This window comes from Benincasa hispida, chromosome 2 (assembly GCF_027475165.1).
Source record: "Benincasa hispida cultivar pf3 chromosome 2, pf3_genome.v1.1, whole genome shotgun sequence".
In the NCBI taxonomy this organism is placed as follows: Eukaryota; Viridiplantae; Streptophyta; class Magnoliopsida; order Cucurbitales; family Cucurbitaceae; genus Benincasa; species Benincasa hispida.
Window position 1 is genome coordinate 52,631,161 of NC_143479.1, and position 26,146 is coordinate 52,657,306.

Consider the following 26,146-nt stretch of genomic DNA (forward strand, 5'->3'; position numbering starts at 1 on the left):
TCAGCAAAATGGCATTGTTGAGTGAAAAAATAGACACATACTTGAAGTTGCTTATGCCCGGTTATAATTCTATAATTAGGATTTTCGATTCTTGTAAATATTTTGTGATATTTTCCTTTTCTATGCTTTGTATACTTGTATATATTCATATCTTTGGTGAATGAATAAAGTATTCTGATTCTTTCTCAAACCTAAGAGTTTTACATGGTATCACAGCTCTCTAAATAAACTTAGGGTTTTTTGTGAACCTTAGGGTTTGAGAATTTAGAACCCATTTGTGATACGTTTAGGGTTTTGTGGAGAGGTGAGTTTACTCACAATCGCCGTCTTTGGTTCGTTAGCCGTCGTTAGTCACCGCCGCCGTCGGAAAAAAAAAAGCTGTTTTTTCGACACCGCCCATTCCAAAGAGAAGCCCAGCCGTCGATCTACAAAACCCCCAAAAGTCCGATTGCCATTTGACCAGCACGTGAGGCTCACGCGCCGCCTATTCCAGCCTGCTGTCCGTCCACGCACCGGTGCGTGTAGGCACGTGCGCCGCCATTTTTTCGTCCGTCTTCAGTGAGGTTTCCTCAGTGTTGTTGGCTCTTCTTGGTGGTGTGTTTGTTTGGAATATATAGATATACTCATTGCTTGTGTAGACATCTCTTCGGTAAATTAGGGTTTGATTCTTTGTTGTCCGGTGTCTACTTTTTGAGGTAATGGACGATAAGAAACTAGTAATATCTGAGATTATTCCTATGGTGTCAAAAGTAACTGAACACAAGTTGAATGGATCCAACTACTATTCATGGAGATCAAATCCAGGAGGTGTTGTTTGCTATTATTGTCATAAACCTGGCCATACAAAACGTGAATGTAGAAGATTGTTGAATAAGGGTCAGAGGATGCCATCACCCTCTGCACATGTCGCCTCTACTCCTAATAATCTTGACAAGTCAATTACGATTTCTGCAGGGGAGTTTGCTAAATTTCAGCAGTATCAAGAGTCATTGAGGGCATCATCTTCTACTCCCATTACGACCATCACAGAGACAGGTAACATTTCTAACAGCCTTCTTTCCTCCACGTCAAAATGGGTCATTGACTCTGGCGCTACAGACAAGATTATAATAGAATTAGTTTTAGCTACTGGAGCAAATGTTTCTTGATAATCAATGCCATAGGTCTGAGTGAACCCCTTGGCAACCAATCTGGTCTTGTACCTTTCAATATTACCATTAGCTTTACATTTTACAGTGAACACCCATTTGCATCCCACCGTCTTCTTATCTTCTGGTAGTTCGACTATGTCTCATGTGCAATTTTGTTTCAGTGCATTGAACTCTTCCATCACTGCTAATTTCCAATTCAAATTATTTAGAACTTCCTGTATATTCCTTGGAACAAATAGGTTGGTTATTTTGGATGTGAAGGCTTTATGACAGTCGGACAATCTATGATAAGAAAGATAGTTTTCAATGGGATATTTGGTGCATTTACGAGTACTTTTCCTATGGGCAATTGGAATATCAAGAGCAGAGACATCAGGTAAAGGATTAGAAGGAGATGAAGAACTAGGAGAAATATGAGTAGAGTGTCTAATACCTGAATCATCAGGATCATTCATCGGAGTATTTGATTGGTCCTGTGATAAGTCAATTGTCTGATCTCGGACTCTTTGAGTCAAGTTTCTTCTAGTATAAACTCGAAGTTCAGGATTTTGACTCGTAGAGTCATTTTGTAGTGTCTCTCCCTCTAAAGAAGAACTCTCCATACTTGGTATCGAAGGACTAGAGCTCATAATTGCAGGACCACTGATGTTTGGGAGAGAGAAAGTATCCCGAAAATTATCTTCAAGGTTAGATATCTCTCCCTGAAGAAAATTTGGACCAAAAAAAGGTTGATTTTCCAAAAAAGACACATCCATACTCTCAAAATACTTATAGGTCAAAGGATCAAAACATTTGTAAGCTTTCTTATGAGAAACATAGCCTACAATAAATGCATTTAGTGGCTCGAGGATCAAGCTTAGTTCGAGAAAGAGAAGTATGGACATAAGCAGTACACCCAAACAATTTAATTCATAAATCAGAAGAGCCGGTTATTAGAAAAAACTCATTGAAGTGATTAAGAGGAGTTTTAAAATTCAAAACCTTAGACGACATTCGATTGATCAGATATGCAGCTATAAGAACGACATCACCCCACAAATATTTTGGAACATTCATAGAGAACATAAGGTCACAAGCAACTTCAAGTGTCTATTCTTTCGCTAAGCAATGTCATTCTGCTGTGGCGTGTCACGACACGTAGCTTGATGAAAAATGCCCTTATCTTGCAAAAAATTGGTTAATTGTTCATTGAAATATTCAGTGCCGTTATCAGAGTGAAGAATTCGAATTTTAGTTTGAAATTGAGTCTCTATCATATTGTAAAACTGAACAAAAAACTCTTTTACCTCTGACTTTTTTTATTAACAAATAAAGCCAAGTTAAACGAGTGTGGTCATCTATAAAGGTAACAAACCAACACTTACCACTACGAGTTAAGACTTTAGACGGACCCCAAACATCAGTATGAATTAAGGAAAAAGGTGATGAAGCTTTGTACGGTTTAGGAAAATAGGTGGATCGATGATGTTTGACAAAAATGCAACTTTCACATTGAAAAACTGAACAGTCAAATCCTTTAAATAAATTGGGAAACGGATATTTTAAATAAAAGAAATTTGGATGCCCTAATCTACGATGCCAAAGCATGATAGTTTCTTTAACGGAAGGAGAACAAACACTACTCAAGCCCTTAATTTTTTTATGACTAGCAGAAACTTCATCAAAGTAATAGAGACCATCAATCATCCTAGCACGTCCAATCGTCCCCCCTCCGATTCCTAATCTTCAAAGATATAATGAGTTTCACAAAAGATAACACGACAGTTAGCATCCTTAAAGAGTTTACTAACTGACAACAAGTTACAAGCTAATTTTGGAACATGAAGGACAGAACGTAATATAAGTTTTATAGTCAAAGGAATAGTTCCTTTTCCTGCAATAGAGGTGAAGCTGTCATCGGTAATGCAAATTTTTTCATTGCAATACACAAAAGAATATGATTCAAATAACAAGAGGAACTGGTCGTATGATCAGAAGCTTCAGAGTCTATAATCCATGGAGATGAATTAAGGCAAGAGAGAGCTTGAGAACAAGTACCTGATTGTGCCAAGGAAACACTAGGATTACCAGATGATGAATTGGTCTGTAGCAGCTTCAAAATTGATCAATTTTCTCTTTATTAAACGGGCTGGAGTCAACAACATTAGCATTAGAGGCATGTTGCTTAGAACTTTTCCAATTTGCAGGTTTTCCATGAAGTTTCCAACAAGTTTCACGTGTATGTCGAGGTTTATTGCAATGGTCGCACCAGACACAAGGCTTTTCATGTGGCTTATTGGATTGATTAGAAGCCTTCATTGCAGTATTTTCAGTCACCAACGCAGAGCATTCAACTGAGTCAATAGGTTTTTTGCAAATCATAACATTTATGCGGCTTTCTTCCTTGCGAACTTCAGAAAAAACATCATTAATAGTTGGAAGGGTAGTTTTTCCAAGTATTCTACCTCTAACTTCATCGAACTCAACATTGAAGCCGACAAGGAATTTGTAAATACGACCATCTTCAACAATTTTCCTATAGTGCTTTTTGTCCTCTGTAGACTTCCACTCATACGTACCAAAGAGGTCAAGCTTTTGCCAAATCCTTTTTAATGAGTGAAAGTATTGTGTAACGGAGCTAGTTCCTTGTCGTATATCACCCAATTTTAAGTTCAACTCAAATATTTGTAACTGGTTGCCCAAATCAGAATACATCTGAGTTACACTATCCCATAATTCCTTGGCAGTAGAGTAACACACGTAGTTACAACCAATGTCTTCGACCATGGAATTGACAAGCCAAGTCATAACTATGGAGTTTCCAGCGTCTCATCCAACGAATGAAGGGTCATCTGGACTAAGAATGGTTTTTCTCTTGTGATGTAACCAATCTTCCCTTGTCCACGAATATACATCCAAACACTTTGGGACCAACGAAGAAAATTATCCCTATTGAGTCGAATGGTAGTTATTTGGACAGTGGGACTGGTTGAATGGCCACGATTGTCGCAAACTTGAGTGATGGGTACCTTAGTGTTCGACATATCGTCGAAAAAAAAAGGAAACCCAAATTACAAAATGAGTAGATTTGAAGAAAAAAAAAACAACACAGAGGCTTAAACGAACCAGCAACTAAGAAAATTATAGCTAACGAACAGTGGCAACCGGTCGGTAGTGGAAACGGCAGTCGGACGACAGACTGCGAAATCGCGACCAAAAAACGCGACTCAAACAATGTTTGTGACTTTCAGGCGAACGTCCGCTGGTGGAGCTTTTTAGTTCCTTTTCCTTGCTTCACGTGAGATCTGAAATATTGTGCAAGAGGTTGTTGGAGTTAGGACTGCGCGACTGGAACTCCAGGTGGCCAACGGTGGCGGCAAACAAACGGAAGGCATTGACAGAGCTTGACGTCGTTGTTACCGGCAGTGGCAGCGGAGACCAACGGTGGAGCTTCGATGGGATGCGGCAGAAGGCTTTTTTTTTTCTAGGGTTTCAAAAAGAAAAAAAAATATATGGTTTTTGTTTTTGGGTTTTTAGGGTTTCAAAAATTTTATTGCTCTGATACCATGCTAAAAAACATTATTTTTTCTCTTATTAATCTTAGGAGGAAAGGGTAACAGACCTACGTCAGGATAACCCTTCTTTGAAACACTTGGGTAGTGCTCCTAAATTCGAATCAAAATAATGAATCAGAGAACATGGAACCATCTCCTTTTCTTTCTGTCAAGAAAAAATATGGTAGACTAACTTATATTTATAGCTGTTAATGAAAGATCCCAATACAAAAAAATGCATGTGGGTCTTTGAAGTTGCACTCAATTGTCAATCAATTCAATTACAAATAAGGAAATAATAAAATAATACAATAAGTACAATATAAAATTTCACAATAAAGGAAATAATCAATAGAAACCCTAGAGTACAGTGAAAAGACAAAAATGCCCCTAGGGCTAACACCCTAATTTCAACAGATATCATCTTAATTTGAGAGGGTAAAAATATATTCTATATATTGATGTTCATATATGCAACCTTGTCTTCTTACATAGAAGAGAGACTCATTACAAATAAGGAAAGGGAATAGCAATACAAAAGAAAATATTGACAAAGAATCTCTCCACATAATGTTGTTGTTTTGAATATTATGGAATAAGTAAGATGAATGGAAGATTAAATACACACCACGGATACAATAAAGTGCAATAGAAGGAAGGAAAGAAGTAATTAGGAGAATTACATAATTGGAATAAATCATAGACCCTAGTTTACGCTAACACCCTCCCTCAAATTCAAGGTGGTATAGTGGTGACCACCTTGAGTTTGTAAAATGACTGAAGAAAACTTCCAAATCAAATTATGGCATATCTGGGCTGGAAACAAAGACCCACAAAGAATGAAAGCACCAAGAACTTCTGGGTTGGAAACTGAAACCCATAAAGAACGAAAAGAGGAATAACATTTGGGCTGAAAACTGAAACCACAAAGAACGAAAACACAAAGAACTTCTGGGCCGTAATTAGAGATCCACAAAGAGAAATCTAAAACAAAACCCACGGATGACCGATTTGAAAATGGAATAGAGACTCGTGAAGGCAAAACGAGATGCTGAAATCCATGAACGAAACTGGTCTGACTGAATTTGATTTGAACCAAAACAACTTAACCAAACCAAGTGTCTGAACCTTTTCATTATAAAAGGAAAGAATAGAGACAGAATAATAAAAAATACACATCTACAGTTGTTAACGATTTTATTTAATAAGAAACAACCTTCTCATTATCTAAAGATATTTAAGGCGGAGACAAGATATCCCCACACACCAAATGGTCACAATAGTCACCGGTTAGGCTTCTTTTTTAATTGTTGTTAACGTTAGAGACTTTATTATATTCGTTTGGTTCATGGTTGTAATTGAAATTTTGTGTAGTTTAAGAATTTAATAGATATGAATTAAATTTGCAAGTTTAATGTATGTCATTTTAGTGTAATCTCAGCACGACTCATTATCATGAGTTGTGGACATTCACTGACGGTGATTTCCCATTATGTTTGTGTTCTTGGTGGCCCTTCTTTCTTTTGACCTCATTTCCACCTTTTTGTCCTACTTTTCATGCTATCTTAAAAACAAAAAATCATGGTAGATGAGTGGAAGAACTTTCTAGCTCGAATTGGCCGTGATGAGACTGAAGTTGACCCAGAATCATTTAGTAACCCTAATGACATCCTTGCACTGCGATTTTGGGCCTCTTATCGAGGACAGACGTTAGCAAGAACAGGTAAAATTTTATGTTGTTTTGAGGTTAATCTTTGTTCATTGATCTGCATAAATTCTGAAGATTACGTAGCTATGGACAAAATATAGATATCATTTCAAAGATCATTAGTCTTTTATGTTATGATATGTATTTATTGATCTGTATTTATATTATAATTATAATTAGTTGTCCTTTATTATAATTTTATATCTCTTAGATTAGGGTTTCTTAATTGTCTATATATATGTATCTTTAGCCTGATTAAGTGAATAAGATCATTATTCTCTCTGAAACTATTGAGTACATGATATCAGAGCAGAGTTTAGAATATTCGTTCAACGGCTATGTTAGGGTTTACGCTTCTCACAAGATTAGGGTTTGAGTTGAGTCATCAAGTTTGAGTGGCCGTTTGCCTCACCACCCATCCCAGGAGAAGTGTCGTCATCGTCCGATCATGTCTGCAACCATCCGTCACTGGAAACAGCCGTGCGTGAAGCTCACGCTCCACCGGAAACAGTTGTCCTCCTTCGCCACATGTCGACGCGTGGGAGCACGTGGAACTTCCTCTCCACTTTCTACTAGTTGGGTTCTTCTTGGCCCGTCGTTCTTGATCATTCTGTGCATTTGGTTTCATAGAAATCTGCTCGATTGTGAGTTATTTGGATAAAATACCCCTTTTGTGCTTAGGGTTTGTTACTGTTTTGTTCAATTTGGAGCAGTTTTGTTCTTTTGGTTTGCCTTTGATTTCGATTCTTGATTTCGATTCTGGTTTGTTCTTTCTGCTTGTGAGATCTACAAACCGTTTATTAGCTAATAATGGATGAAGTGAAGCATATGGTCATATCTAATGTAATTCTCTTGGCATCGAAGATAACTAGACACAAATTAAATAGATCAAATTACTATGATTGGCATCGAACGATTCAATTTTATTTGCTTAGTATAGATATGGATGATCCTGTGACTGAGGAGCCACCAAAAGATGAAAAGAAAAAGGTTTGGCTTCGTGATGACGCTCGACTTTATCTTCAGATTAAGAATTTTATTGAAAGTGAGATTGTTGGTTTGGTAGATCATTGTGATTCTGTGAAAGAACTCTTAGAATTTTTAGAATTTTTGTACTCTAGGAAAGAACACATTCATAGAATGTTTGATGTCTGTATGCAATTCTTCCGAGTTGAACAGAAAGCAAAATCTGTTACAAGTTATTTTATGAGACTTAAAAAGACAACTGCTGAACTTGCTTTACTATTGTCATTTAGTCCTCATGTCAAAGTTCAACAAGCTCAATGAGAAAAGATGGTTTTATGATATTTTTTAATGGACTTTCACCTGAGTTTGAAATGGCTAAAACACAGATTCTTTCTTATTTTGAAATTCCATCATTAGAGGTAGCCTTCAGTCATGTTCTTCGTATTGAGAGTTCTCAGTCCAGTTCGCATGTTTCTCAACCGAACAGTGCTCTTATGAGTAAGAATAATAATACATCCCCTGGTACTTTAAGGACGACTACCAATTTTCAGAAGCCTAGTTATGATAATCGAATATCAAATTCTCCAGAGATCGTATGTCACTATTGTCGTAAGCTAGGAGATATGAAACATGATTGTCGAAAATTCTTGTATAAGACTCAACGATCTCAACATGCTCAGATAGCTTCCACCAGTGATATGGCTGAAAAGTCTGTTCCTTTGCTAAATTTCAAGTATCCAAGAATCCTTGCAAGCATCTTCTTCATCAAATCCTATTGCCACCATTGTCGAGACAGGTAATACGAAATGTCTTCTTACATCATCTACCAAATAGGTCATAGACTCTGGAGCCACCGCTCATATGACAGGTAATTCTAACCTATTTTCTATGCCTCTGTCTCATGTCTCATCTTCGTCTGTCACTTTGGCAGATGGATCAACTTCCTCTGTTCTTGGATCCGGCATCATTTCTCTCACTCCATCACTTTCTTTGTCCTCTGTCTTACATTTGCCTCAATTGTCTTTTAATTTAATTTCTATTAGCCAACTTACTCATGACCTTAATTGTTTTGTCTCGTTCTTTCCTAGTTATTGCTTGTTTCAGGATCGTATGACGAAGAAGATTATTGGTAGAGGACATGAGTCTGGGGGGTCTTTACATTTTTTACAATCAGATACCAAAAGCTATGGCTTGTTCTGGAGTTACATCCTCGTTTGACGTTCATTGTCGTTTGGGTCATCCATCGTTGTTTGTGCTGAAGAAACTTTATTTAGAATTTCGTTCCTTCTCGTCTTTGAATTGTGATTCGTGTCAGTTTTCTAAATTTCATCGTCTTAGTTCTAGTCCTAGGGTTCATAAACGTGCTCCTTTTGAGTTAGTTCATTAAGATATTTGGGGTCCTTTTCCTGTAGTGTCTCAAACAGATTTTCGTTACTTTGTTACTTTTGTTGATGATTATTCTCGTGTAACTTGGTTATACTTAATGAAAAATCGTTCTGAGTTATTGTCCCATTTTTGTGCTTTTCATGTCGAAATTTGAATCAATTTAATGTCTCCATCAAAACCTTGCAAACTGATAATGCTGGTGAATATTTCTCTCATGTACTTGGATCTTACCTGTGTGGTCATGGCATTATTCATCAATCTTCTTGCGCAGACACTCCATCTCAAAATGGGGTTGCTGAAAGAAAGAACAGACACCTTCTTGAAACAGCCCGTGCCTTATCCTTTCAAATGCATGTTCCAAAGCATTTTTGGGCCGATGTTGTGTCTACTGCTTGCTTCTTGATTGATAGAATGCCTTCCTCTGTCCTAAATGGAGAGATTCCTTATCGCACTCTTTTTCCTATAAAATCTTTGTTTCCTATTGCTCCTAAGATCTTTGGTTGTGTTTGTTTCGTTTGGGATATTCGTCCAAATCGTACCAAATTGGATCCAAAATCTTTGAAATGCATTTTCTTAGGCTATTCGCGTGTTCAAAAGGGTTATTGTTGTTATTGTCCTACTCTGAACAGGTATCTTGTATTTCTTGATGTTACATTCTTCGAAGATATACCCTTTAGTTCATCACCGTTGAGTCCGTGTCTGAGGGAGGATGAAAATCTTTTTATCTATGAGATTACATCTTCTACATCATCTTCTCCTTCATGACCCTCTGATTATTCGAGTCTACTTCAGACGTCCTCCATAGCCACCTTCAAACTCATGTCCTTCACCACTGGCTTCTTCGACATTTGATCCGGGACCGAGTGATGATCTTCCCATTACTTCGTTTGTTTCGTATAACCAGTTGTCTTCTCCCACTTATTCCTTCATTGCATCTCTTGATTACACCTCTATCCCTAACTCTGTCAATGAAGCTTTGTCTCATCCTGGGTGGCGTAGTGCAACGATTAAGGAGATGACTACTTTGGATGATGATGGTACTTGGGATCTCGTTTTGCATCCGACTGGAAAGAAGGCTATTGGGTGTAAATGGGTGTTTGCTATAAAGCTTAATCCCGATGGGACAGTAGCTCAGTTGAAAGCTCGTTTAGTTGCCAAAGGTTATGCTCAAAGTTATGGGACTAATTATTCTGACACATTTTCTCCTGATGTTAAATTAACTTCCATTTGACTATTTATATCAATGGTTGCTACTCACAATTGGCCTTTGCATCAACTTGACATTAAGAATGTTTTTCTACATGGTGATCTTCAAGAGGAAGTCTATATGGAGCAACCACCTGGGTTTGTTGCTCAGGGGGAGAATGATAAGGTATGTCGCCTTCGAAAATCTTTGTATGGACTGAAACAAAGTCCTCGTGCATGGTTTGGTAAGTTTAGTCAAGCACTGGAATGTTTTGGTATGAAGAAGAGTACGTCTGATCATTCTATATTCCATCGACGATCTGACAATGGTATTACTTTGCTTGTTGTATAGGATGATGATATCCTTATCACTGGAAATGATGTATCAGGTATATCCTCTCTCGAGACTTTTCTCTAGGGTCAATTTCATACCAAACATTTGGGGTCGTTGAAGTATTTCTTGGGTATTGAAGTAATGAGAAGCAAGAAAGGTATTTACCTATCCCAACGGAAATACGTACTTGATTTATTGCCTAAGATAGGTAAACTAGGAGTCAAACCATGTAGTACTCCGATGATACCAAAATTGCAACTGACAAAGGAAGGAGAATTGTTAACGATCCTGAGAGATATAGAAGATTAGTTGGGAGTTGAACTATTTAACAGTGGCACGACCTGACATTGCTTATTCTGTGAGTATTGTGAGCCAGTGTATGTCTTCCCCGACTATGGATCATTGGGCTGTGGTTGAACAAATCATATGTTATCTAAAAGTTGCACCTAGAAGTGGAATCTTATATAAAGATTATGGTCATACAAGGGTTGAATATTTTTTAGATGCTGATTGGGTTGGATCTCGAGAAGATAGGAGACCAACTTCTGGATATTGTGTTTTTGTAGGAGGGAGCTTGGTGTCGTGGAAAAGTAAGAAACAAAATGTAGTTTTCCGTTTGAGTTCTGAGTTAGAATATAGAACGATGGCACAATCTGTGTGTGAAATAGTGTGGATACATCAACTTTTGTCTGAGATGGGCTTCAGTGTTACTGTGCCAGCTAAACTATGGTGTGATTATCAAGTTGCTCTCCATATTGCATCCAACCCAATATTTTATGAACGAACTAAACATATTGAAGTGGACTATCATTTTATTTGCGAGAAAATACAATAAGGGTTGATATCTACAGGGTATGTGAAGACTGGTGATCAATTGGGAGATATCCTTACTAAAGCAGTAAACGGAGCAAGAATAAGTTATCTGTGCAACAAGTTGGACATGATTGACATATTTGCTCCAACTTGAGGGGGAGTGTTATGACATGTATTTATTGATATATATTTATATTGTAATTATAATTAGTTGTCCTTTATTGTAATTTTATATCTCCTAAATTAGGGTTTCTTAATTGCCTATATATATGTATCTTTAGCCTGATTAAGTGAATAAAATCATTATTCTCTGAAACTATTGAGTACATTTTACACGTGGTTTGCACATGACCTTTTATTTGATTATATCAGTAAAACTTATTTTCTTTTTAAATAGTTGAGTTTGTCCAAATACTATGATAATTTACAAGAATACTTTGTATTTAAAAGACAATAAATAATTTTAGGTACTACTAAATAATGTCAGCCGTCAAATTACTAACTCTCATACTCAACCTTTAGTGTTTTTTTTTTTTTTTTTTTTTTTTTTTTTTTTTTTTTTTTTTTTTTTAAATTTAAGAAACAACACTTTTCATGATATAATGAAAAGATCAAAAACTGTCACTGAACATGAAATACCAGAGCAATAAACGCCTAGATTGAAAAGATAAATGCACTCCAATTCAGACATATCTTGAATGAAAAAAATAGCAAATAATTTAGAAAGAGAACACCAGGACAAGGCATTGGTCCTTGCAACTTCAAACTGATCGCACCACTAAAGAGTTTTGTCATTGAAAATCCTCTAATTTCTCTCAGACCAAATTTCAAAGGGTTTAACTGCATTTGACCGTAACAATCTAGAAATCTGCAAGAAGTAGGAGGGCATTGTTGTCAAAAGATAGTTCATCCATTGTCCATTCTTACATTTTATGTAGATATAAATGTATAGATTAAGCTGCAGGAGATTTTTTTTGCAGTTCGTGGAATGATGTACTATAGGAAAGCTCTTATGCTGCAGACTTATTTAGAGAGAGGAACTTATGGAGGTCAGAAGAATCACTTAATCTTTTCTAGTTCCTCCTACTGAAATTGCATTATCTAACCATATGAGAATATCAGATTTGGAAGCTGCCATTCCTTGTACTGATGCTACTGATACTCGGGGTTTCGATTTATCTCCTGAAGCACGTGCACAGGTAGATCTTAAATTTACATATGTTGTGACATGCCAGATATATGGAAGACAAAGAAAACAACAAAAACCTGAGGCCACCGACATTGCACTGCTTATGCAAAGGTGGGTTGCTTGGTATTTTTGCCCCACTGAATTCCCCACATAAAAGAAATATGAGTATTTAACTATTCCTGGGGAAATCTTTTTGCTAAGTAGCATCTTTTTTGTGTTTGAAATCCTACTTTTTGTTTCTAATGTCTTATACTTTGAAATACTTTTAAATAGAAATGAAGCCCTTCGTGTCGCCTACATCGATGATATTGAAACCCTAAAGGATGGTAAGGTGCACAAAGAATTTTACTCAAAGCTTGTAAAGGCTGATATCAATGGAAACGATAAGGTCTTATTTCTTTCCCTTTACCTTTCTATATTGCATGGAAAAGATTTTCCTTTTTTTTTTTTTTTTTTTTGCCTTTATTCTTGTTTTTCATACTAGTATTTTCCCAGTCTTCTTCACGTCATGCTCATTTCTTCTCTGGTTTTCATCTCTTTGATGTTTTTTTGTGTTTTTTTTTTTTTTTTTTTTTTGGGGGGGGGGGGGGATAAGGAATGTTCTTTTTCTTTTTAAAATTGCATATATATAGTTATGTGCAAGATTTACTTGAAACAATTTGCAAATTTAGGATCCGTGGTTTGTTCCTTGCTTAATCTCGAGCTGTCTTACTGTGGTTGGTTAAGTTCCAGAATTTCTAGATTGTTTTCTTTATTCTGCCTCCCACCCCTTGATTGATTTATTTTTTGTATTTTGCCCATTGTATAGGAGATATATTCAATCAAATTGCCTGGAGATCCAAAGTTGGGCGAAGGAAAGCCTGAGAATCAAAATCATGCTATTGTTTTTACTCGTGGAAGTGTTGTTCAGACAATTGATATGAATCAGGTGAAAGTTATTTCTTAATTTATTGTTGTTTCTCTTAGTTTTCCTGGGGCTAAAGCAATTCTACTGAAATTTGGTAGTTTATGTAGGCACGATGCTTACTTATATTTTGGATATTTCAACTTTTACTAGTTGTCTATGCTTGTTTAAAAATGGAAAAAGATTATGGAAGAAACAGTGTTAAAAATAAGGATAAAGAGTCCTTGCTGTATAAATTCTTAAAAGATATACCTATCTTGTTATAATATAAGGATGAATAAGACAAGATATGCCTTTTGGACGTGATTTGTATACAGGCACAAAGATAGTGGGAAATAGTTCATCAAAATAATTTATTGAGAAAAAACAAAAACACTTGTATATTGTACCTCGTGTTAGTTTCGTAGCATGATTTTTAATGAAGCCATTCTAGGACATATAAGTAAAGATACCAGAATGCTAGATGTTCCACTCTTCCATGCTGTATAAACAAGGTCTGTAGCTCATAAACATAGTATCATTGTGTCAGATTACTTCATTGCTTGTTGTAACATGTGAGATTCTGCAAATCTAGGATAATTACTTTGAAGAAGCATTGAAGATGAGAAATCTTCTTGAGGAATTTGATCGTGATCATGGTATTCGTCCTCCTACCATACTGGGTGTCAGGGAACATGTATTTACGGGGAGGTACTTACAATTTGTAGCTAATAATTCAACTCCTTTTTTGTTTATTATTTTTAAATGACGTGTAATAATTGCTTCATCTGCACAGTGTTTCATCTCTTGCTTCATTCATGTCAAATCAAGAAGCTAGTTTTGTGACTCTTTGTCAGCGTGTTCTGGCAAAACCTTTGAAGTATGTACTTGCCAATTGCCATCATGCAATAGATATATTAGTGTTTTCATATTTTTCTTTCTAGTTTCTTCTTGAGAGTAACTCTTTTATAAATTTGGCCAGAGTGCGTATGCATTATGGCCATCCAGATGTTTTTGATAGGGTTTTTCATCTAACACGAGGTGGCATCAGCAAGGCCTCCCGTGTTATCAACATTAGTGAAGATGTCTTTGCAGGTATCCCCTTTTACTTGGTAGGATGTATTTAAGTTGTTTATTTCATTTAAATTAGCTACACTCTAATGGCTTGTTTTATGATGCCAAATATTGAAGTCCCGAAGCTACTGAAGGGTTGGTACCAGTATGATGTGGTTGATATATCATTTGCAAATAGATTTTAGTGTGTTTGTTGTGAAAAAAAAAATGTGTTTCTCTATTCTGTGCATATTTCATTTTCTTGATCATTACTGGTGTGAATTTTGTCATTGCCCCTTATGAGGCATAAGATTTCATTTACCAGAGTACTTTTCTGTATTGAAGGATTTAATACAACATTGAGGCAAGGGAACGTTACTCATCATGAGTATATTCAGGTGGAATTTGTCATCATTTAATTTCTAGTAATGGTATCAGTTGATGGTGAACTTATCAAAACTGTTTTGAGTTATTTCAGGTCGGTAAAGGACGAGATGGTGGTCTTAACCAGATTACTCTTTTTGAAAGAAAGATTGCGAGTGGTAATGGAGAACAAGTTCTTAGCCGTGATGTATATAGGCTTGGCCAACTGTTTGATTTTTTCCGGATGATGTCATTCTATATCACCACTGTTGGCTACTACTTTTGTACTATGGTATGCCAGTAAAACATGTAAATTATTAAGCAATGATTACTCATTTTCTAAAACTTGTAGTTAGACCCCATTTAACATGAGAGAGTTTGAATCCATTGCCCAATTAGTTAGGGATATTAATGATTTGTGTATCTGGGAAAAGAAAAGGCCTAATGTTTGCTAAATAAGGGCAATGCTTATTACGTGTTCTAGTCTTGTTTTTTGTTTTTCCTTTTTATTATTAAACTTGAGTACCTTTAGCCAATAATTTTCCTGATGATGTACTAAATATCCTGATTATTCCTGCTTAAAGTTTAGATACCAACCCCCCTTTTTTGCCTAATTTAGATACCAACCAATTCTGATTCGTATTAATTTTGAGACACTTCCTGCAATATATGTTTACCCATCTTAGGAAAAATATTGAGGTTCCATTTCTTTTTTAATCAGAAACAACATTTCCATCGAAGTAAAAATATGTTGAAACATATTTTAACAAGAACAAGATTGTATGTTAATGAGTAATTGTGGTACAGCCTCATAATTCTGTTATCATAATTTATGAGAAATCTGATCTATTTTCTTTGTATATAATCTTCTGCAGTTAATGGTGCTAGTCGTATACATTTTTCTCTATGGAAGAGCATATGTGGTAAGTTTTATCTTATGTGAATATGTTTATATAAGAAATGAAGATGTTTTTTCAGTTAGAGGTTACCTGCTTTGTAGTATAATATAAATTTAAAATCGTCTGGATGGCCCATCACCCATGAGCTGACTAGCTGTTTGGAAGTAACCTGTGTCTCTACAATCAAAAGTTTTTTTTAAGTCTTTTCAACTCTCGTAGGCACTAAAACTATTTGATTGATACAATTAAGGTGAGTGGAGTTAATCAAGTTGTGGCTACAATGTGTATCAGGTTAATTTTCTTTAATTAATGAGCTGTCATTTATTTCCGATCTGATTGTATTCTTTTTCTCTGTTGCTGGACATAATTCTGAGTAGGGCTGTGTGTCAGATTGGATTGAGTTTTGGTCAAACTGATGCTGGGACCAACTTTTTGAAAATTGGATTAGGTCTTGTCGGTTTTTTGGGTTTGGACTTGCACTCCTTTTTACAACTAGTTTACACATTGTATGAACATGTTTCCTCTTTAAAAGTGATGCGTGACTGTGTTCCAGGCACTATTTGGAGTTGGTGAGACCATTGAAGATAGAGCTAATATTACAGATATTACGGCATTGTCAGTTGCTTTGAATACACAGTTCCTCATCCAAATTGGTGGCTGCACTGCCTTGCCTATGATCTTGGGATTCATATTGGAGCAAGGTTTCTTCAGGGTAAATGCTAATCAAATATGTATATTGTTTGTTGTATGAAGAAAAGTTGACTGCTCTTATACAACTTGAACATGACATTAATCATTGTCTGTGTCTCTCTCACACACACACACATCTCAAGATTAGCTTCAAAATTAACGGCAAATGCTTTCTGGCCAAATGAAGCGCCCATGCTTGATATATGCAAGAGCAAGTGCAAACGGTCCTCTTATGAATGAGACCATTATTTAGTTATCTTCTTTGTGGGAATCTTTTTGTTTTTGTCTCAGTTATTACTCTGAACCCCGGTTGCAGGCTACTGTTAGCTTCATAACCATGCAGCTTCAGCTTTGTTCTATGTTCTTCACATTCTCTCTTGGCACAAAAGCTCACTATTTTGGCCGAACAATTCTTCATGGCGGTGCAAAGGTTTGTTGTGCTATATTTGTTGCTCCTTTGTCAATCTCCAAGAGTACCCTATAGTATCTTAACAACTCTAATTCTTTACAGTATCATGCAACTGGAAGGGGATTTGTGGTTAGCCATATCAAATTCTCTGAAAATTACAGATTGTACTCCCGCAGCCATTTTGTTCAAGGGTTTGTGCCATTCTTTCCCATTTCACATGAGAGTTTTCTTACGTATTATTTGAACTCTGCTGTTCGTGTAAATTACTTCTTTTTAAGTTTATGGATGGTGCCCTTTATTTACTTTCCATTCATGTACGGGATCAAAATTAAAATTTAAAAGGACTCTTAATTTATTTAATGTGTCCATGTAATTAGCTAAGAACCCAAATATGTTTGAGATCACGGGGTTTACATCATGATAGTTTACTGGGATATTTTATATTTTACTAGTTTTCAAATGTTGCAAGGTGAGAAAATTATCCAAAATAGTCGAGGCATGTGTAAACTAGCTTGAACCTTCATTGTCATTGAAAGCATGTAAAATACAAGTTTGTTTTGTTTACGACAACAGCACAACCACATCTCATCAGCGTCTCCCCTTTAAACCAATTTGATTTTGGTTCTTGTGGTCTTAAAAGGTCTTATGGTATGGCCTTATGGGTCTACTATCAATTTGGATCCTATGATTTTTAATTGTTTCCATTTGGCCTCTATGATTTAAATAATTAAAATTTTCCAAATTGGCTCCTATGATTTAATTGAACTTCACAAATCATCTCTTAAATTGTTTTTACTCACCCAAAAACTCAATTTTTTTCTTTTCTTTTCTTTTCTTTTCTTTTCTTTTTTTTTACTCAGCTCTAAAATTTTCCAATTGTTTTTACTCACAAATCAACTCTTAAACCGTGGCACGTAGTCATATGGTAACTGAAGGACAATCTATGAGATCTGACCAACTAGAGGGACTAAATTTAACTTCTATGGCCCTAAATACCAAATTGAAACTATGCTCAAGTCGTGAGGGTGAAACTGTTATTTTTAAAACCATAAGTACTAAATAGAAAATCTAAGATTCTGAAGTCAATCATTTGGTTTTTGGTTTTTATTTTTGAAAATTAAGTCTATAGACACTACTTCCATCTCCAAATTTCTTCCATTATTGTCTATTTTTTAGCAATGGTATAAAAAACCAAGCCAAATTTTGAAAACTAAAAAAAGTAGTTTTTCAAAGATTGTTTTTGGAATTTGGAATTTGGCGAAGAATTCAACCATTGTACTTAAGAAAGATGCAAATCATTATAAGAAAAAAAATTATCATTATAGTATCTTTAATTGCAAATTATCATTGGAAATAGGCTTACTTTTCAAAAACAAAAACAAAAACAAAAATGAAATGATTACCAAACGGGACATAAATTATACAATTTTAATTATCATTATAGTATCTTTAATTACAAATATTTAAGTTATCTACATTATTGTGTTTTCAGATTTGAAGTTGTGCTTCTGTTGGTTGTATGCATGGCCTATGGATATAGTTCAGGTGGTTCATTAGCATACATCTTTGTAACTCTTAGCAGTTGGTTCATGGCAATATCCTGGCTTTTTGCTCCCTATCTGTTCAATCCATCTGGGTTTGAGTGGCAGAAGTAAGCCATCTTTGCCATGACATCTTTTTCTTTGTTGATTTTAAATATAATTTACAACAACAAAAAAAAGGCTCCTTCAAGATATTTTCCTATTACGTGGAAAGTAGATGGACTCACAAAAGCTCTATCCTGAATCTAATAGATAATCAAAATCGTAATTTTAATTCGTTATATTTCCTTTAAGGACCGTGGAGGATTTTTGGGAATGGACCAAATGGCTTTTTTACCAAGGTCGAATTGGTGTTAAGGGTGAAGAAAGTTGGGAAGCATGGTGGGACTCAGAACTGGTAATTCAAATTTTTGTGTACTTTTTTATTACTTGTTGTTTTTCCTTTTTTGGTATAGATTTTAGAGGGAGATTTTTAAAAATAGAAGAATAAGAGAAACTATTTGTACAAAATAGCAAAATTTTGATCTTCTTTGATAGAGACTGGTAGAAGTCTATCCGTGATAAAAACTATAGAAGTCTGTCACCGATAGATGTTGATAAAAGCCTATCAATGTCGATAATTGTTTTTCTGTAAATAGTTTGACATTTTTTTTATCTGTGAAAATTTCTCAATTTTTAAATGTAGGTCCCTTTAAATCTATATTTAATAGTAATATCAGTTCTCTTACAATGCAACATTGTTGTGGTTACAAGATCTATATTTAGTTGTATGGAAGCAGTAATTTCGGTCCTAGTTCTTTCTTTTTAACTTTTATACTCAAGTCACTGAAAAGTTATAAATTGTACGTTTTTATTTAAATAAATGAGTATATGTAATCCTCGCACCAGAAGAGAAATGAAATGTTTCAGTTATTATTAACTGCCCTAAATAGAACTAACAAGTTGTCTTCCATATCAATCTAGCACTAACCATATACACATACAAGTGTATGTCTACGAGTAATATTTTGTTATGCAATTTTTTATTTTCAAACCACAACTATACAGTAAAAAGTCTAAACAAAATTACTGATACGGATTTATTTTACCTCATTCTACCGTTAAAGACTAACTTTTAAATTTAGGTAATTAGATAACTTAGATAAACGTCTATATATTAGACTTACTCGTTCTTTTCTAGTCTAAATGTAAACTGCTTTTACAATCTACAGGCACATATAAAAACCATTGAAGGGCGAATAGCAGAGACAATTTTAAAGCTAAGATTTTTTATTTTTCAATATGGAATTGTTTATAAGCTCCACGTGCAAGGATCAATCAAATCATTATCGGTATGGTCTCTCTATGAAATACTAACCTTTTGTGTTTTTCACTTACATTTACCAATGTTGGATGAGAAAGTTCAAAATATGGAAGTTTTATTTAAATATCTTTTATGAGCAGCAGTTTGATGTTATTATATTTTTTAGCCATCAAGTAGTTTTAAGAATGGCAGCTTCCAAATAAGTTTGATGTTTTAAAAAGCTTGGTAGTCATTTCAGTTTCTTTTATAGCCTTTCCATATTTTCTTTCTTATTAACTTCTTGTTAACTCCAAAATGTGCAACTCTTTAGGTATATGGGTTCTCCTGGATTGTGTTAGCTTGGCTTATAGTTCTTTTCAAGGTATGTCCCAATGTCAAAATCACCACTAGTTTCCTGTAAGTTCACTGATATGTTTGATAGTCATTTGATCTTCCACGTTTCTCCGTTCGGCAGGTGTTTACCATCAGCCAGAAGATGACTGTCGATTTTCAGTTTTCGTTGCGATTTTTCCAAGGTCTTTCTTTCCTTTTGACGCTGGCTGGCCTGGCAGTTGCGGTTGCTATTACAGATTTGTCACTGCCTGATGTATTTGCTTGCATCTTGGCATTTATACCTACGGGATGGGGCATTCTTTCTGTGAGTTCCCGAGTCTAGTCGTCCTATTGTTTTACTATGCCATTTATCTTGGTTGATTTGACAGTATAGGGTCACATCCCTGGTCAAGACTATTTTAGTTTTGTCTGCTGTCAATAAACAAATGATCTATGAGCTGTATTTGGGAATGCTTTTTACAAAAGTACCTAAGCATTTTATGCTTAGTAAAGAGTGTTCGGTAACAAATCACTTAGACTCCATTTGGTAACCATTTGGTTTATGGTTTGTAGTTTTGAAACTTAAGCCTACAAACACTCCTAAATTTCTTGCTTTCTTATCTAATTTTTTCCCACATTTTCAAAATCCAAGCCCAAATTTGAAAACTAGAAAAAGTTGTTTTTAAAAATTTAATTTTGTTTTTGAAATTTGACTCAGAATTCAACTCTTCTACTCTTTTGGAAAGATGCAAACTAATATAAAAAGATTTTAAGGAAATAGATTTAATTTTTAAAAACCAAAAAGAAAAAACGAAATGATTACCAAACGGGAACTTGATATTTGGTTCTAGAGTCTCAAATTTGTTTTAGTGCTTCCTTGTCAAAGTCTTAGGCCAAACACCCTAAATAATTTCCCAATGAAGCTCTTTTTGGCTTCGTTCAAAAGCCTTTTATATTATTTTCCATAAACGATGATTTTGAGGGAAGTACTTTTTGATCCTGTTCAAAATATTTCAAACACAGCCTTCGTCGAACGAGTTTCTTGAATCTTAATTCCCAGAAACCGTGCACACATATATATATATATATACTTTTACGTTCATTCTTGTGGTTAGGATGGAATCAAAAGATACAGACTTTTCCCCAACTTTGTAAAATTTTAAAACTCCTGACCTTTGTAAACTTGAAAACTTCTGACAATGGAATACTCGCTGTTTCAGATTGCAGCCGCTTGGAAACCTTTAATAAAGAAACTGGGACTCTGGAAATCCGTTTGCTCAATTGCTCGGTTGTACGATGCCGGCATGGGGATGCTCATCTTTATCCCCATTGCATTCCTTTCATGGTTTCCATTTGTATCGACAGTCCAAAATCGACTTATGTTCAGCCAGGCTTTCAGTCAAGGACTCAAGATCTGACTAATTCTTGCTGCATACCATCCCAACACTGCCCTATGACTTCGCCAGTGGAATCGTGGCAGTTTGTATCCTTCTAAATTAGATGCAAGACTTGTTAGGTAGCATAGATGATTAACAGGAATTTTCCTTATATCCTCTTACTCAATCTGTTGTACTTTCTCATTTCAGATGTTTGGATTGCTTAACCAGTCAACTTTATACTGCAGTTCATGCTCCCCTTATTTTAATTTTGTTCACTCAGCATTTTTGGACTGGTTTGGATTGTTAATTTCCTGTTTATTATTATCAATTAATGGAGTGATTAGAATACATTTTTAAGTTTTTAATTTAAAAAATAAGTTATTTTAAAAAAAATTAGTATTTGAAAATCACTCCAAATAACTTTTGATGAGTATTTTAAAGAGTTTTTTTCGGAAATGTTTAAATAAAAATGAGTTTTTTTGGAAGCATTTTTTTCTGAAGTCAATCCAAATGTGCCCTAAATTGACATTCTAGTAAGAACGTTTGTATAGCTTGTAGCAAGTATTTTGTTAAAATATATAACACTAACTTGGTCCTTGGAGTATCAACCATATGATATAAATATGTAAATGAGTTTTTTCTAGAGTTATGTTGTAGTATGAATAAATATCTCAAAGAAAAAATCTAAAAATATTTTGGAACAACTTTAGATAAAATAAATCAAGAAATTAGATATTTAGAATCCTAGAATAATCCAGAGAGATCCTTTTGTTAGGGTTCTAAGGATCTCATGCCTATAAATAGGAGGTGGAGAGTTTGCAAAGAAAATGAGTGAGTGTGAGAAAGAGTATTCTCTCAAACGTGTCCATCTTTGTAAATTCTTAATAAAAGTTCTTTTCTTCCAAGATTGTCTCTCTTCTTTTTGTGTCAATTTCTTCAACATATTTACTTTATCACTTAATGTTCATTTTGAATAAGAAATTTTCAATGGAGAAAATATTTTTTTTTCAAAGGTATGCTCTCCTCTCTCCTCTCTCCTCTCTCCTCTTCTTCCTCCCCACCTTTCTCTTGCTAGTTGTTAGTAACTCAAGTACAAGTCTATTTTTTGTTATTTTGAATTAATCCAAAGTGCTAGTTTTTTTGGAAAGTTATTAGTGCCCATATTTGGAGTTAGTCGCTATTTTTGTGGAGTTAAGTTAGTAGAGTTTTTTATCAACTAAGCTATTTTTAGCATGTAGCATTAGTATTTATAGTGAGAAGTGATAGAATAAAATTACACACTTCCTCACTTCTCTTCTTTCTCTCTAATAAGAACAATGGTATAATAGTTGAATTATTAAGGGACTTGTGAGTGAGATTGGGATATCCCTAAGAGAAACCGAGTGATACACTTATGAGGATTGAGTGAGATAGAGTCAGGACCAAGCAAGATTTTTTCATTAGCCCACCTGTGTTTGATGATGATAATTACCAAGCATGGGCTATCAGAATGCAAGCCTACATGGAGGGTTGTGATTATCAGGAAGCAATTGAGCAAGATTATGAAGTTGCTTCACTTTCTGATAATCTAACAATGAACCAGATCAAGACTTACAAGGATAGGGTCACGAGGAAGGCAAAAGCTAAAGCTTGTCTATATGCAACAATGGCTCTTACCATATTTAATAGAATCAAAGTTAGGTGTGAAGGAAATGAAAGAATTAAAGGCGTGAAACTGTTGAACTTGGTGAGAGAATTTGAGAGGATGCAAATGAAGGATTTTGAATCTATTAAAGAGTACTCAGACAAGTTGATTGAAATTTCCAATAAGGCAAAAGCATTGGAAACTGATTTATCTGATGATAGATTGGTTCAGAAGATTTTTATCTCAGTGCCTGAGTGGTATGAAGCAACTACTGCTTCCTTAGAAAATACCAAGGACCTCTTTCAACTCAAAGTGATCGAACTAATTAGTGCATTGTAAGCACAGGAGTAGAGGAGGTTGATGAGGTAGGAAGGAAGCATTAAGGAAGCACCAAAAGTCAGAATGCAGCAAGGAGAAGGTGGAATAGAGAAGAAGTGGAAAAGAAAAAAGGGAAGTGGCAGCAGTAGCTCAAAAATTGTGAAGGATGCTGGAAGTGCAAGTTTCCTTATAAAGGCATTGCATGCAAGCATTGTGGGAATCAGAATCGTCCACATTTTAGATGTTGGAGAAGGACAGATGTAAAGTATAGAAGGTGTCATTTAATGAGGCACATTGAAAGGTTCTATAAGGAAACTCAACGACAAGGAGGAGCACATGTTGCAGTACAACAAGAAGATGATCGACTATTTGTGCCTACCTGTTTTTCATCAACCACTCAATGTGACAGTTGGTTTGTTGATAGTGGTTGTACCAATCACATGACAGGTGACAAGGAGTTGTTCAAAGACCTTGACAAGTCATTCAAGTCAAAGGTGAAGATCGGGAATGGTAAATATCTAAAAGTGAAGGAGAAGGGCACGGTGTCAATAGAGAGTTGTACAAGAACCAAGTTGATTACTAAAGTGTTGCTTGTTCTTGAGATCGATCAAAACTTGTTAAGTGTTAGTCAACTAGTAGAGAAGGTATTTAAAGTGTTATTTGAAAATGGGAAATACCTCATTTTCAACTCCAATTGGAATGAGTTATTCAATATAAAGATGTAGCACAAGAGCTTCTCACTAGATCCATTCGAAAAGGAGAAAATAGCTTTCGAGTGTCAACTAAATGACATTGATCTATGGCACAAAAGTTTAGGGCATTTTCATTGAAAGGGATTGCAATATCTGCAGAAGAATGAGATGGCAATTGGAGTACCAGTTTTGGAGGAGCTAAAGACAAACTCCAAAGCTTGTTTGATAGGAAAGTAAACAAGGTTGTCATTCAAGAGGTCAATGTGGAAAACAACTGAGAAACAGCAGCTTATCCACACTGACTTATGTGGACCTCAACCAACTCTCTCATTGAATGGTAGTAGGTATTTCATTATATTTATTGATGATTATACCAGAATGTGTTGGATTTGCTTCATGAAAAAATAATCTGAAGTAGCTGAAGTGTTTCTAAAGTTTAAAAGATGGGTTGAGAATCAGAGTGGCTATAAAATCCAAGCAATGAGGTTTGATAATGAGACTAAGTACACATTACAAAGCTTCAATTCCTTATGTGAAAAAGTTGGGATAGAGCATCAACTCACTGCTTCATATATCCCACAATAAAATAGAGTGACAGGAAGAACTGGAATATTATGGAGATGACAAGACACATGTTGTATGAGAAGAACTTGTTAAAAGACTTCTAGGCTATAGTAGCTAACACATCTATCTTTCTATTGAATAGTTTACCGACAAAGGCACTAGAGAAGAAGACACCTTATGAAGCTTGAATGTTGATGGCTTTGTGAATAAGTTCAAGGCCAGATTAGTGACAAAAGGGTATGTACAAGTCTAGGGAGTTGATTTCTTTGAAACTTTTGCACCTGTTGCAAGGATGGACACAATCAGATTACTACTAGCTGTGTCAACCCAGCATGGATGGAAGGTACATCAACTGGATATGAAGTTAGCATTCCTAAATGGGGTGCTAGAAGAAGAGATCTACGTTGAGCAACCAGATGGGTTCATGACATCAGGGCAAGAGTAGAAGGTTTATTTGTTGAAAAGGGTCCTTTATGGGTTGACATAGCAATCTCTTAGGGCATGACATAGCAAAATGGATGAACACTTGATGAACTTGGGTTTTGTAAAGAGTTTGAGTAAAGCTACACTCTATGTGAAGAAATCATGTATTGATGTGTAGTTGACTTGCTAGTGACAGGAAGTGATGGTGTTCAAATACAGGTGTTAAAACAAGAAATGATGAAGGTATTTGAGATGACTGATTTAGGTTTGACGCATTACTTCCTAGGTATAGAGATTCAAAAAGGACAAAATGAAGTGTTTCTTTGTCAGAATAAGTACATGAGAGAGATATTGAAGAGGTTTAATATGGAGGAGTGTAAGAGTGTGAACACTTCAATGATTCAGAAGAAGTTGCAAAAGGCTGATGGAGAGGAACCTGTAGATGAGAATGTGTACAAAAGTCTAGTTGGATGCCTCATGTATTTCACATCCACTAGGCTTGACATAATGTACACTGTAAGTGTCTTATTTAGATTTCTTCATTGTCCAAGTATGAATCACATGATTGCTACAAAAAGGATTCTAAGATATCTGAAAGGCACGTTGTATTTTAGGATCAAATTTAGCGAAGTTGAGAGTTTTGAGTTGCAGAATTACTCAGATAGTGATTGGGTTGGGTCATTGGATGATATGAATAGCATTTTTGGGTATTGTTTCACTGTTGGCTTTAGGTGTTTCTCATGGTGTTCGACAAAGCAAGACATAAGGGCTCAATCAACTGCAGAAGTGGAGTTCATTGCAGCTGTTGCAATAGTAAACCAAGTTGTTTGGTTGAAGAAGTTGATGCATGACTTACATTTGAAGCAAGAACAGGGTCTGAAGGTGTTCGTGGATAATCAAGCCACATTAGCTATTTCTTTAAATCCAGTTTTTCATGGAAGAACCAAGCTTATGTGTTTTTCATATGTGATGAGATGAATGCTGAGTGTTGATTTATAATGCACTATTTTATCTAGTTAAACCCAAGTATAAGTTCAGCTAGAGTTCTGGTGAGTCTAGGGTCTAACTCATGGATTACGCTGTAAGTATGCGTTGAAAATTACTGCTTCGATCTTAACGCGACTTGGTTTCTAAATGGGTGATGAGTTTTTATACTATTCTAACGGTAAGGTTGGTTTTAATGACAAATGCGATGAAAAATACAATCTATGTGAAACAGTCTATGCGATAAGTCTTAAGTTTGAATGGATGCGAGTAGAGTTGAGAAGAATATCTACTAACATTCCTAAGTAAATGCATAAATCATGTGTTCAAGCAAACCACTCAAAGTTATAACTTACATCTTTCAGTGCACAGAGACACAATATCCTATCTCTAAGATGCATGCGATGAGTGTTTATTGCAAAAGATATTTCTTTATTTCTATAG

General features: G+C 35.4%; 1 protein-coding gene and 1 pseudogene across 1 annotated transcript in view; one reads left to right on the forward strand and one right to left on the reverse strand.

The window, feature by feature from the left end:
* The window catches only part of LOC150037991 (callose synthase 9-like), a gene marked incomplete at its 5' end in the record, with an annotated part of 28,611 nt that extends 7,436 nt beyond the window's left edge, over positions 1-21,175 (forward strand). Inside the window, 20 exon segments of the mRNA XM_090311102.1 lie at positions 6,273-6,407; positions 12,057-12,125; positions 12,199-12,376; positions 12,539-12,653; positions 13,074-13,193; positions 13,744-13,859; positions 13,945-14,028; positions 14,131-14,243; positions 14,547-14,599; positions 14,680-14,856; positions 15,440-15,487; positions 16,017-16,175; positions 16,470-16,583; positions 16,665-16,753; positions 18,055-18,213; positions 18,398-18,500; positions 19,315-19,434; positions 19,717-19,767; positions 19,861-20,043; positions 20,939-21,175. Of these exon segments, the coding sequence (XP_090167228.1) occupies positions 6,273-6,407; positions 12,057-12,125; positions 12,199-12,376; positions 12,539-12,653; positions 13,074-13,193; positions 13,744-13,859; positions 13,945-14,028; positions 14,131-14,243; positions 14,547-14,599; positions 14,680-14,856; positions 15,440-15,487; positions 16,017-16,175; positions 16,470-16,583; positions 16,665-16,753; positions 18,055-18,213; positions 18,398-18,500; positions 19,315-19,434; positions 19,717-19,767; positions 19,861-20,043; positions 20,939-21,175 (2,423 nt within the window).
* LOC150037992 (uncharacterized) lies at positions 3,246-4,174 on the reverse strand (annotated as a pseudogene).
* Positions 21,176-26,146: the final 4,971 nt, after the last annotated feature.